The following is a 13629-nucleotide window of genomic DNA, read 5'->3' as shown; positions in this document are numbered from 1 at the left end:
TTTTACAGTTTTTAATATGGCTTTTTTAAAACATTTATTTTGCAAGATGTAGAATGTTGTTTGTATGCATTCTTAATAAATAAAGAAAGGTATAGCTTCCCAAAGTATCTGTTAAAGTGAATTATGAAACACAGGAGGTTTATTATTGTTTGCAGAAGTAATAGTGACATTAAATACAGCTAGCTACTGAATATTTCCTATGCTAAAGAAGATGCTAACACTGGCTAGCTGTTGTAAAACCATTCCCATAAAGACATGCGCCTTTAAAACGGGTGATTTAATAAGCCAACCACACTGTGAAGCAAACGATATTTACGAGTGGCGGTGAATGACAGCAACGTTTGCGCTGAGTTACTAAAACCTTTGTGTTAACAACAACAATTAGCACAAAACGACAACGGAGGGACATCATGGAAAAGGGGAGCGAAATTTCCCGTTACACCACTGTCGTCATGACAACATCCGGGTCACTCGTGAGAAAATCTGATGCAAGCCTCTACATCATTCTGGCAACTAGAGTTACACCCAGTTAGCAAATGTTGACCCGTATTTAAAGTTTAATATCGATTATTTCCCTCTAAAATTATATTATTATTTGTAACTGATGAATTAACAACTTAAAACGCTTATATTCTAGCCAATTTGACACATATTCACAGCTTCACATTAGTTTTTAACAACATTGTAAGCCTACATATGACCATTTATTTTTACTCGAAATGGGATGAACTTTCAGGCAAAGTTTTAAAAAGTCACATTAATTTGTTTTAATATTAGCTAGAACATTCATCAAACTGAGTTGTGAACTAAAAACGTGATTATTAAAGATTCTGGGTTCATACTAAACGAAAACATATTGGGCTTCTCATGCAAGGCAACATCTGATACTTTGATAAAGAGCAAATTAAAAATGTTTAAAGGTTATTTTCTCTTAAAGGCCAGAGGTAACTTATACTTAGTTTTTTACGCCATCTAGTGGCTGTAAAGACACATTTAGTATCCGGAGCAGCCTAAAAACTGTTAGTTATAAATTAATTAATTAAATTCTGTGTTACACCTTTAGTCTGACTTCAGTCCAACCCATTACCACACATTTTCCCTTTTTTTAATATATATATATTTTTTTAATTTTGGGCCAATAGACCTTGTTAACATAAAAGTGTACCCTTTTTTTGAGTGGAAAAAAAAATATTTTGAATTTATATCATTTTGACTCATTTGAATTTTTTGAATGGCAGCAAATAATAACACCTGCTGCCCTCCGGGGTCAAATTGACCCCGTCCGGTTTGACTGTAATTTAAAGAATAGTGGATTTTTAAACCCAATTCTGTGTTACACCTTTAGTTACAACTTTATTCAAACACATTAGCACCATTTTTTTTATTCCATTTGAGATTTAAGGCCAATAAGACCTCATTTACATGCCTGCATGCGAGGCAGGTAGTAATGGCATGATCTGTATATGCACTGCATTTTTGGCACATTTTCAATGTTTTGAGATCACTCTGGCGAAGGCAGAATTTGCACCAGTTTTTTGGGTGATGGGCCAGGAGGGGCTGCTGGGCAAGGGGCAGCTGCTGCAGAGGCCAAAAAGATACCTACTATTTTAACTAGTGGACATTGAGACACTTATTCTTTTACTTGTAAACTGTACGGGGCTTTACTAGTAAACGTAAAACTGCTCCCCCTAGTGTGACTAATTGACATTTTAGCTACAACTAGTTAACTAGTAAACATTTCCTAGCCTATGCTAAGCCCTTTTAATATTAAATCATTAAGAAATTGCAGAACAACAAACTCCAGGAATACAACTCATGGATTTAAAAAAACACAAAGAGTTGGATAAAATAAATCTAAAAAAAAAAGTAACAAATGACTCGAACACTTTTGGTCTTCAAAGTTTAACAAACTTGATTCATTTCACTGTACAATACAAAGTATTACACAAATATATTTTTACACGTTTGTAGCACATCACACATCCTCAAAGCACAGAGAGGTAAATACATTATTGCATCCGTTTAAAAAACTTCATGAGTTTACGATCACAGTGCACTTTGACATGAGCTGACGAGAATGTGTGCGATGTTTGTTTTAAAGTGTCGCTGTAAAAAAAACAACAACAATCATAACAGATAAGGAACTTTAAAAACCGGCAGTGAAACTATTACAACACGGCACATCCACATCGTTCATAGAAACACAAAAATAAGTCAGTATTCAAATCCTGGCAGTTGAAAGTGCTTTGGTCTTCTGAGTGAAAAGATTGGATAAAACACTAAATGAGATGATTTATTGTGATATACTGGCACCGTTATCAAGCGTAAGGCTTTTTGGTTTCTGTGTGTTTAAAGTGCTTCTTTTGGTCCCACAAGACGGTCGAGAAGTCGTTAGAAAACAAGATAAAGCTGGAAAGTTTGTTCATAAAAAACAAACAAACAAAAAAACATCAGTCCCAGCTTGTTACGGTTACAAAACAAAACGTTGTTGTTTGTTGTTTTGGTCTCACCTGAGATTCAGCATAAGTCTTCTGCTGTCAAGAATGAATGTGAAGTGTAATTGTTTTCACTACAACCTGAACAAGAGGTGTGACGGACTAAGGAGCCAGATATTTTTTGAGTTAGCTACAGAGCTTTGGATGAACTATTCAGTCAGCGTGTTATAATTTCTTTACGAAGGAGTATTAGGGCCACATTAAAGGGGGAAAAAATCTGACATTTATGAGAATAAAGTTGTAAGAGAAGAAAGTCGTACATTTACGACAGGCTGCTCTTCTGATACAACCTTTCAGGATAAAATTTTTAACCATAGCCTAATTTAAATGGAATTACTAAATTAATATAATAAATGTAAAACTTTAATCTTGAAATTTAATCTTTAGGGGAATTTCTTTAAAAAAGGTGGCCCTTATACTCCGCCGCATTATTCAGTTAATATGTGCAAATCTAGTTTTGATGACCTCAGAGCAGACAGAGCCTCGTGCCCCCCCATGAGATCTTTGGCACGCGGGGTCCAATGGCTCAGACTTTGTCCCAGTCGTACTAACAAACAGTAAAGACAACAAGAGTAAAAACAAGGACTATTTCAGATTGATAGAGGTTGTGAATATCCAGCAGACGTTGATGCATGTTAGCAAATATTCAATCCGTCTTTGATGTAGCAATAACGAACGTCAATGTGCTGTTCTCTCTGAAAGTTTCCTGCTTTCAAAAGGTAAAACTGCTCATATCTGGAATTCATTTAAAACCAGTTCAAATATTTTCTACAAAAGCAGACATAGTTTAAACTCCACAACAGTAGAGGCGTTTTGATTTTAAAAAAAAGAAACAGCAAACGCTATAAAAAATTGTCTGTTTTCAGTTATTCAGTAATGCTTGAACAAGCCTGGTCCAATGACAGAATAAAAAAAAATACACATGCCATGTGTGCAGGCTGCGGATGCTGCACGTATCCCTAGAATTTGTACATCTATTCAAGGTCCGCCAACCTTTTGAAAGTCTTTCAGCTGTGCATCATCAGCTTCTTGAGTTTATGTGTTCGTTGAATGTACTCGTCTGCATATTTCTGTTTTATGTGACGATGGATGTGCTCCTGTTTTTCTCCACCTCGGTTGCCTCCTCTTCTGTGACGGCCCACGGCTGGATCTTTCCGGTACCGAACAACGTGTAGACTAAGGCCCCCCCGACGTTGAGCCCGGCTGCCAGCCAGAAGACCATCCTCCAGCCTGCCAGGGTGTGCTAGAGGAAGCAGAAGAACAAAAAGTAGATGATGACTTTATTGGTCAGTTATCGAATCATATTTTGTTTCCATAACTAGTGGGAGTCTGTGTTTGGAGAGAGTGAAAGTCATCTTAAAGGTCACATATGATGCAAAAAAACCCCAATTTTTCTCTAACACTAATATGTGTCCCCAGTCTGTCTATAAACCCCCTCAATGATGAGAAAAGTCCATGCTCTGCGTCTTTTTCCTGCTCCACTTTTCATAAAATGTGTGCGCGAACAGGCCGTTTGGAGATTTTCCCTGCATGACATCACAAAGGGCAGTAACCCCTCCCACAGCTAGGTGTTTGTTCTGCCCTCTGAGTCTGCCTTCTCACCGTAAACAATAGGGCATGGAGCGAGAAAGCCTGAGTCACCCAAGCCCTTCCAGAGAGGGGGCGTGGTCAGACACAGCTCATTTACATATTTAAAGGTACAGACACAGAAACAGCCTGTTCTGAGCAGGGCTGAAATAGAGGGGTTTATAGACATGATCAAATACAGGATCAGAGTGGATTTAGAACAAGAAACTTCAGACATTTTTTTTGAGACTGAGACTTATTTAAACTTTCTGAAAAAGAGGCGCATAATATATGTTATATATATATATATATATGAAAAATATGTTAGGACTAAAACTAATTTAATGAATATAAGGATGTTTAGGACTGTTTGCTGTTTTGTTACTCTCCTTTATATGTGCCTGAACCAGTATTTACATCTTTAGAGACTTACCTCCTCAGTAAAGTATCCTGTAACAATGGGTGCCAAGACTCCAGGGATGGTCCCGAATGTGTTTGTGATTCCCAGAAGAAATCCTGCATACCTGCAGGAGGGAAAAGGTAAACACACATTCTTCAGGATATATTGTTGTATATTTTGTTGTACAAACAACAATAAAAGAGCAAGAACGTGAAAGTCATCAGCCGTTAATGTCCTGCTATCCATTCAATAATGAAAGTTATTGCATTTAATTAACACATTACAATGGCTGTACCTATAAAAATGTTATAAATAAAAAGGACTGAGGAAGAGGACCTCACCACACATATCATGAAAGCAACTTGTAAGAGGATGCTCCACTGAAGACACAAACACTGATTGTTTGTTGAGCGAGTAAATCTTAATAACTGAAACTGTTTGCATGTTGACACCCACCGAGGAGCGATGTCTATCTGGTTGATGTAGACTCCACAGGCCATGGTTCCTCCGATGGTCGTGGAGAGGGTGAGGAAGGTGATGGTGAGGATGTGGCTGCAGCCGGAGTAACCCACAGCCACGAGGAAGGCTGCGCCTGGCAACACACCTGCAGAGAGGAGCTGGATGTTCAAATACCCCGACACTCTGAGCAAACATCACTCCTTATCTTTGTCTTTTAATTTAGGCTGTCAGCATGAATGCATTCATTTTTTAAGGGTCAGTTAATATCTTAACCTTTAATCTACCAGAAGGGCCTTCATTTATTTCAAAATAAAAGCAGGATAGAATTCAAACAGCAAGTAAAGTACTCTCAGCTTAAGACAGTACAACAATTAAAAATAAAAGCCTCACTATTTTTATTTTTAATGTGAAATAATTTAATTTCTGACGTGATTAAATGGGATTATCTTTTGAAATTAAGCGATTAATCACAATTAAATGTTTTAATCGCTAGACAGCCATATTATTAATATGAAGTTGTAACAGTGAGTGAAACATAAAATACTTGGGATGTCACGTGTTTGTATTTCCTGAACGATCTCCAACAATCTGAATCCAGATGAGACGACATCGCTGCATTACAACGTGCGCCGTGTGAGACTTTGTGCCGTGTGCAAACTCAAACCCACCACACTGTATCGGCTGGACAATTTTATAAATGTTTTGAAGCCCAAGGCTGGCTCATGTCATACTGACATCGTACTGTGACTCCTCTGTAGCCACTTCTTCAGGCACCATTACACCACAACACACGACCAACACAAAGAGGATCTTAGAGGAAACTCTTCCTGACCTGCGAGTGTGAAAATCTTTCGTACGGTGGTGACGCTGAACACTTTCCTCTCGATGAGGCTGTCCGCTAAGATACCCGACAGCGTGGAAGCAATCCAGGCCCCGAGGTACGGCAGAGCGGACAGGAAACCATTCTGGATGAGACAGAGAGAGAGAGAGAGAGAGAGAGAGAGAGAGAGAGAGAGAGAGAGAGGAGGGGGAGTAGAGTCAGATAACAATGTAATGATGATTACAGGTTAATAATCCCCGTCCAGTTGTAAAATGCTGAAGTAAGCAGAGTACAGTCAGCGCCCTCTCAAAAAGACGCCGTGAACACAGTCAGCACACTGAGTGATGAGAACGCAGACAATCAAAAGATTTTGACGGGAAAAAGTGGAAGAAGAAAGTCTTTTGCTCACAGATTTGAGGTCAAAGTGCAGGATGTTGTTCATGTAGGTGGGCAGTGAGGTGAGCAGCGTGTAGTAGGACCAGTTTGAGCACATCTGGCAGATGATGATGGCCCACATGGGGACCGACAGCAGTATGGGCAGCAGGGGCACGGACCAGCCATGACCTGTACCCTGTGGTTACACAACGAATGAATGTCATAAGACAATCATATGAAACAGACTGAAATGAACACTGGAAACTCCAGACAACTTACAAAAGCAAACGGGACCATCTGAGAAAAATATTATATCTATGTAGTTATTTTAAATGCCCAACGCAGAAAGGTTTACAGACCGATGCAGAGCTGGCTAAACACCGAAGCTTCAGTGTCCACCACATGGCAACCTGCGTGAGCATCAACTCTAGAGAGGAGGGGGAGACAGCTCTCTTCAAAATCTTAAACTTGGACTGCAGTACCCATTTTAAACACTAGGTGTCAGTGTTTCTTTTTTAAATTTTATTTTTTGTATCTGTAATAACTAAAACTTATTTTTTTTTTGTAGCTATAATAGAGGAAACTGTAAACTTGAGCAAAACTGAGAAATAAAAGATTGATATTTTGTTGTTTTTTGAGTGGTTGATGTTCACCTGAGGTCCAATGGAGCTTATGATGTAATCCTTCTCTTCTTCGCTGATTCGACGATGTGTGCGAGGGTCATCTGACACAAAAACAAACCAAAAAAATGCCCAGAGACACCCAGCACTACCTGAAAGATAGAGAGAGAGAGCGAGAGAGAGAGAGAGAGAGCGCGCGAGAGAGAGAGAGAGAGAGAGAGAGAGAGACAGAGAGAGAGAGAGAGACAGAGAGAGAGAGAGAGAGAGAGAGACAGAGAGAGAGAGCGAGAGAGAGAGATAGAGACAGAGAGATAGAGAGAGAGAGAGAGACAGAGAGACAGAGAGAGAGAGCGAGAGAGAGAGAGAGAGAGACAGAGAGATAGAGACAGAGAGATAGAGAGAGAGAGAGAGAGACAGAGAGAGAGAGAGAGACAGAGAGAGAGAGAGACAGAGAGATAGAGACAGAGAGATAGAGAGAGAGAGAGAGACAGAGAGAGAGAGAGAGACAGAGAGAGAGAGCGAGAGAGAGAGAGACAGAGAGAGAGAGAGAGAGAGAGAGACAGAGAGAGAGAGACAGAGAGATAGAGAGAGAGAGAGAGACAGAGAGAGAGAGAGTGCGAGAGAGAGAGAGAGAGAGAGAGGAAAGATGTTATTTGACATGGTTATGAATAATTAAAGGAACAGTGTTAGTTGAAAGTCTTAACTGGAAATTCACAATAGCATTTACAACCCCTGGCATCATTCCTGTGGGAGACCGACCTCCATTATGATGTGTGTATTAACGTGTGATGGTGTTTCTGTGTGTGTGTGTGTGTGTGTGTGTGTGTGTGTGTGTGTGTGTGTGTGTGTGTGTGTGTGTGTGTGTGTGTGTGTGTGTGTGTGTGTGTGTGTGCGTGCATGTCCCTCACCACAGAGGTAGAAGACAGCCGGCCAGCCTAAAGTTTCACAGATGTAGCCGGTGAGAGGCAGAGACAAAAAGGCCCCGAAGTTTGCCCCAGAGCCGGACAGGGTCATCAGGCGTGAGCGCTCGAGAGGGGGAGCCCATCGGGCCCACATCGCCATCATGGTGGGGAACGTCACACCCTGAAGGGAAAGTGCACGGGTCAGACAGGTAGAGAGCTTGTTTTTAAGCTTTGCATCTTTGAGTGATTTATCACTGAACAACTTCAAACTGCACAGCGTACCTCTCCAAAGCCCTCCAGAGCTCTCAGTGCAAACAGCCAGTAGATCCCCATCTGGGCGGCCAGAGGAGTGAGCAGCGTGAGGACAGCCGTGCCCAGCACCCCCAAACCAAAGAAGAGTCTCCCCCCGTAGTGACCAGACAGGTACCCCCCCGGGATCTGTGTGCACAGGTATCCGAAGAAGAAAGCTCCCAGCAGCCAACCCTGAGTCTCTGAGTCCCACGGGTACTGAGGGATCTGCAGCAGATGAACCATTTTAGAGCAACAAAACAAAAATTACAGATACGGCATCTGACAAAGCAACTTGTTCACCAAGCTCCTCTGACAGTTGCTTATCTGAATAATAAATGTAATAAGGGAATATTAATGATTTGTTTACATTGTCAACCAATTGTTGTTTTGATCTTTACACAGTGGAATAAATGCTTTGAGCTCCTTTTACCCCGTCAGGTTGTGAGAAAGTATCACTGGTGTTGTCCATCCCCGCTGGCAGAGGACAAGCGTGGACTATGGAGCTGTTGGGGGCCGGTTTGGGATCGGTGACGTTCACCATGGCTACCATGGCAACACTGAGGTTGACCCGCAGACCGTAGACTACAGCGAACCCCAAAAACATGAGGAAGGCCAGGTTGAGCCGAGCCGAGCAGCACTGTGAAGGAACTGATCACAGAGGGATCACATTAATCATTTATATTTAATCGACTCTATTCTGTGAGCAGTTCAAGGGTCATCTCCAGGTTAGGTCTATCCCAGTTTGTCTTTCTTTCACTTTGTGTCAGCAGCATTTTGATGTCACAGCAGCATCAGTTTAACTGCATCCATTTGTTGGTCAGTTTTCCTCTTTGAGAGTTTACATGATCTTTAACCAGAGAAGAGCTGATGTGTTGACAACCTCCAGTTAAAACAAAAGTGCTGAGCAACCAGAGACACCGACCCGTGATAGAGCTCACACTGCTCCAGAAATATACAGAACCAGTCAAATGTTTGGACACACCTGACTGAAATGCTGTTATAATCTTAAAGACATTTTGACCTAAAGGCTCTTATAGAAATAGAAATATGAAGTTGATGCCGACGTATGTATGCATTTCTTTCCGTGTATGGATGTATATACTGTTTATGTACAGTATGTGTGTGTATTTGTGCATGTGTATGTGGGTGTGTGTATGCATGTATAGGCATTGGTGTATCTGTGAGGCCTTTTCAAGGACAGGCATTGGTAATTTGCATTAGCTATAAATGCTGTGGTTCAGTTCTCCATGTGTACTGCATCTGTCCCCGCCAAATAAAAACAAGAAATATATATTTATGTAGAGAGTTTATAGTAACCTGTAACAAAGTCAAACACACCTGCATCCCTCTCGATGAGGGGTTCCCCGTCCTCGCTCTCATCCACAGGGCTGGAGTTGATGGAGTAGCCATTCGGCGGGGCCATGGCACTTCCACACGTTAAAAACTAAGTTGGTGAAATGACGTCACAGAGCCATGGTCTCTGTGGGAAACCTGCGAGTGAGACAGAGTGAAGTGATCAGATGAAACACAAACAGAAACACAACAAGGAGGAAGTGAGATAAACACGACAGAAAAAAAAGGTACAAAGAGAAGTGAGACAACAACTGACATATGATGTCATCGAAACCCTGTCAGCCTACCGTCCGATCTGTATGATAATGATATAATATAATCAGCCAGTATGCTACGAATTAACATGCTCATAAGCAACTAATGGTGAATACTGTGACCTTCATTTAAAGTGTCAACAAAGTTTTAAAAAGTCAGCGTCTGAATAGTCAGGACGGACGCTGAAGGCAAGACAACAAACTTTAAAAAACAATCTATTTGAAACTTTTGGTTGAACAAAGCAATAATTCTGAATCCATAAAATGACTTTATAAGTTACAAATGAAGACTTTTTTCCCCCCCCGCAATTAACCCGCACTGTTACTTGCACTGGATGTCTGTTTCCAGTCATGTATATTGTGTCTGTCCTGAATAAATAAACCATAAATAAGTAATTTAACGAGCACAAAGATGACTCGTTCATGGAGATGATCTTCAGCAGCAGCTCTGATTGAACGCACAGAACTCGTCTTCGTGTCCGCACTGATCTACAAATTCTCGTGGTTTATCATATAAAGAGAAAGGACTCAGAGTTCATTATTCTATGGTTGTGTTTGCTCTTCGTTTTAGGTTTTCTCTTTGGCTATTATTATTTTTTCATACACTGCTAATCCGACATCCACATGTGACAAACTGCACATAAAGCCGATTTATTCATTGAAGTGAAAAGTTTTGAGGTTTGGATTTAAAAAAAAAAATGGAGTTACAGTTTCACTTCTCATCCATCGTGTGGCTGTTTGTTTCTGATCTGCAGAGACTCAAGATGCTGCAGGCCGGAGGATGTTTTTATTTCTCTACTAAAGACCGAGGGAACGATTCTTGTTTACAGTTTTGATTCTGATGAGTTTTTGGTGGTTAGAGGTGAGTCACACTTTGTGACACCCATCATCAGGTTGAGAGTTTCTCCCGTCAGCAGAGATATAACATGTTACATCATCGCATGACCGAGCCAGTAACTCACAAAGATCATGTGAGGCAGCCGGTTTGAGGTTATCACATCAATAAACGGTTATACGCCGACTGTGAACGACCATCAACATTTTCACTGCAGGCCGACACTTCTGGCTGAAGCGATCACATGTCCACCCGTCCAGTCAAAGTTTCACTACTCAGTAGTTATAAGGAATGTGTCAGCTGCCCAAAAACTTTGATCCTACATGCACCAATCACTGAGAGCTCTGAAACCTCTGCACAAAAAAGGGTTTTGTCAGCACATGCCGGACACACACGGGAGAGAGTGACTGTTTGAAAAGAGCGCTGATGTTGTTGTTGTTGGACAAAAATGTGTGAGACATACATAACTGATACAGAGAGAGAAAAGATACATAACTGAGTCTCTGTTGACTGATTTGGTCTACAAATCAGTCAACAGAGACACTTTGACTCGTTTTCGTCGCGTGTTAGAGCGACAAGAGACGGAAAAACAACAATGAATAGCAAAAGAAACGACTGCTTTATCTGATTGTGTGCTACATGCGTCCAACATCTGGAGTATTTCCTTTAGCTTGTCTCGTTTCCTTCATCAGAGCGATGGTGTCATTTGAGATTTGTTTATTACAGACACACATAACCGAGTCCGTCTCTGAAGCTATCAGCCGTCTGACACACATCTATATTAGCATCTGGCCGGATTCATCACTGATTTATTAATATCAGCACTCATTGATTTCTAAGATCACACTGGCCAACACTTCAAAGAACATTTGTATCTGTCGTCTGAATTTATTCCTGAACTTTTAACCAATCACGAGCTCTTCAGTTGAACAGAAATATTATTCTTAAGACCAGTGAATGATCTGCCTGAGGGAATAACGTCAGCTCAATCAATGCACAGCACATTCTGTTCAAACAATGTTGAGGATCTGAGACTTTTGCTGGAGGATATTCTACTTGTTTCATTTTTTTCTGTGTTTGAGAGGATGTTGTAAACATCATTTGAAAGATTTAAAATAAGTAAAGAGGACTATTCTGACAGGAAGTTTTCCATTTCAGGAGGGAGATTTAAATGCTTTATCTTAAAAAATCTTGAAAACGTGTAGTTCATATGGTCCTCACTGTCAGCGCTTTTGTACAGTAAACTGATATTAAGATGTTTGGTACTAAGCTGTATTCTAACCTTTACTCTTATTCATGTAAATATTTCTTGTACTTATTGCTTGATATCTTACTTACATTCCTATTCTATTTTATTAATATTTGATTTGTATATAACTATATTTCTACTGCAATATTGTGTTTGAAGAAACTGCAACAAATGAATTTCTCTCTGGGATTAAAAAAGTATTTCTGATTCTGATTATTAGGGTAGCAAGTAAAAATTATTTTCATTATTTTGATTAAACTGGAGTTTAATCAAAATAAAAAAGTCAGAAAGTCTGTACAAAAACTTTACAAGTCAATGAGACTTTTTCAGATGTCTTCTTTTGGCACCGTTCACCATGGGATACTGAGAAGATGATTCAACGATAAGTTATATTTCAAGCCTCTTCAATCTAAAATTGTGGCTTCTCAAAATTGATTTAATAACCCTTATCTTTTGTTTTTTAGAAAAAGTGCTGAATGAATGCAGGGACAGTGCAGCTCTAGGACTCTAGCTACAGAAATACATATTGACAAGCTGAGCAACACATTGTGCATCCCACATATATTGCGCAAAGTGGAATCGCATGTTTGTATTCATGACAAAGCATCTACTATTTCCACTGCCACATGAGTCCTGTCAGCAAGTGAAAACACAGCACAGTCCACTTCTCCTTTCTGACGGCTGGTTGAAGCACTTTTCATCGCTCGTTTCTGCTTTCCTGTTGAGGGTCAACTGGACTGAGTCAACTTTGAGTGTTCTCCTATTTCTGAAGATTAGAGAAGCAGATGTTTGTTTTGTCAATGCTTGTTCTTGAATTAGCAATGTGACAAAATGTCTCATTATGAACACCGACAGTGAACGTTAAAACCTGTTCCTAATGATAGGTGCTGTATAACAACGGCAGATAACTGCTTGGTGTTTTTATACATAACAGTAACAGATAACAGAAAGTGTCCATCACTAATGCTCAGAGCCTTTAGTTTCTAAATGGCTCACAGAAAATCCTATTCATTCAATTATAATGGCAGAAAAAGAGGCAACTTAATTGTATACAGCCTTGTGTAGGTTTAACTATCATCCATGTTGAAATTCAACTAACATTAATAACACAATCTCATATTAGCTGATTATTATTATTTTGACAGGTGCATCAATTACACATTATGAAACTGTTTACTTGTTTACTGATTGTCTTGCACCTGTTCAGTTGCAGCGCTCCTTATTTCCTTGTATAATCGTTGTGCAGTGATAATGGTAATGGAAGTAATGTAATGTAATACAACCGGGTGAATATATATGTCGATGTGGATTGTCTATTATCTGACCTGGATAACACATGTTGGCTTGTTTAATATATTCAGTTATCAGTGCCTTTGTGTCTGTTATGAGCAAAGTGTGAGACATGTATAAAAAATATCAAATAAAAAACAAACTGAGCTCTTACACACGTCAATGAATGTTAAAACACAAGACTTATAATCCATGTACCTGCACTTGTTTCATTACAGCATGTATACGCCTGTAGTGTAATCGCTATAACGAGGTTATTACTGTTAAAAAAAACAACTTGTACGGCTTTTATTGTCAAATGCAGCTTACCTTGTAAAGTGCTTAAAACGAAGACACCTGGTTAAAGTAGCTTGGTTTGCTGTTCTGAACGTAAAAGATCACAAAACTCGAGTCACATCACAGCCGGCGAGACAACAAGAGAGCTGGGTTTCTGTTTTTCTCTAACGGAGTCACATGAAAACATGAAAACTCAAACGCAGATCTTCAAAACATCCGACTCGCTACGCCTCGTTGTAAACTATCGAGTAAGGCCGATCCGTATGTTATATAAATCGAATACTGAGGAAGTGACGTTTCACCAGCTGACCAATGGCTGATCCGCCCTTTTTGTTTTGTTTACTTGTGTCTCATTTCAGTGAGAAAAATCGTTTCCTTGCTTCAGATATGTTTGGTATTAAAAAATGTGATAAATATAGATAAATAAAAATCAAATAAACATTT

The 13629-nt window shown here is 39.9% G+C and overlaps 1 protein-coding gene across 2 annotated transcripts; it reads right to left on the bottom strand.

The window, feature by feature from the left end:
* Nucleotides 1-1886: 1886 nt before the first annotated feature.
* Nucleotides 1887-13419, bottom strand: si:ch1073-513e17.1 (sialin). 2 transcript variants are annotated; one of them, XM_065948530.1, is made up of 12 exons: nucleotides 13219-13419; nucleotides 12231-12385; nucleotides 9267-9419; nucleotides 8359-8576; nucleotides 7920-8153; nucleotides 7644-7818; nucleotides 6769-6887; nucleotides 6150-6311; nucleotides 5753-5885; nucleotides 4918-5065; nucleotides 4495-4585; nucleotides 1887-3738 (listed from the first exon to the last, which is right to left on the bottom strand). In XM_065948530.1, exons 3-12 carry the CDS (start codon nucleotides 9349-9351, stop codon nucleotides 3571-3573), a joined length of 1533 nt encoding a protein of 510 aa, XP_065804602.1. In that variant the 5' UTR covers nucleotides 9352-9419; nucleotides 12231-12385; nucleotides 13219-13419; the 3' UTR covers nucleotides 1887-3570. The 2 variants fall into 2 exon arrangements, with proteins under 2 accessions (XP_065804602.1, XP_065804601.1); XM_065948529.1 differs by lacking the exon at nucleotides 12231-12385.
* Nucleotides 13420-13629: the final 210 nt, after the last annotated feature.

Source organism: Labrus bergylta, chromosome 19 (assembly GCF_963930695.1).
Source record: "Labrus bergylta chromosome 19, fLabBer1.1, whole genome shotgun sequence".
NCBI classification, from domain to species: domain Eukaryota; kingdom Metazoa; phylum Chordata; class Actinopteri; order Labriformes; family Labridae; genus Labrus; species Labrus bergylta.
This window is presented reverse-complemented; position numbering and strand designations above follow the sequence as displayed.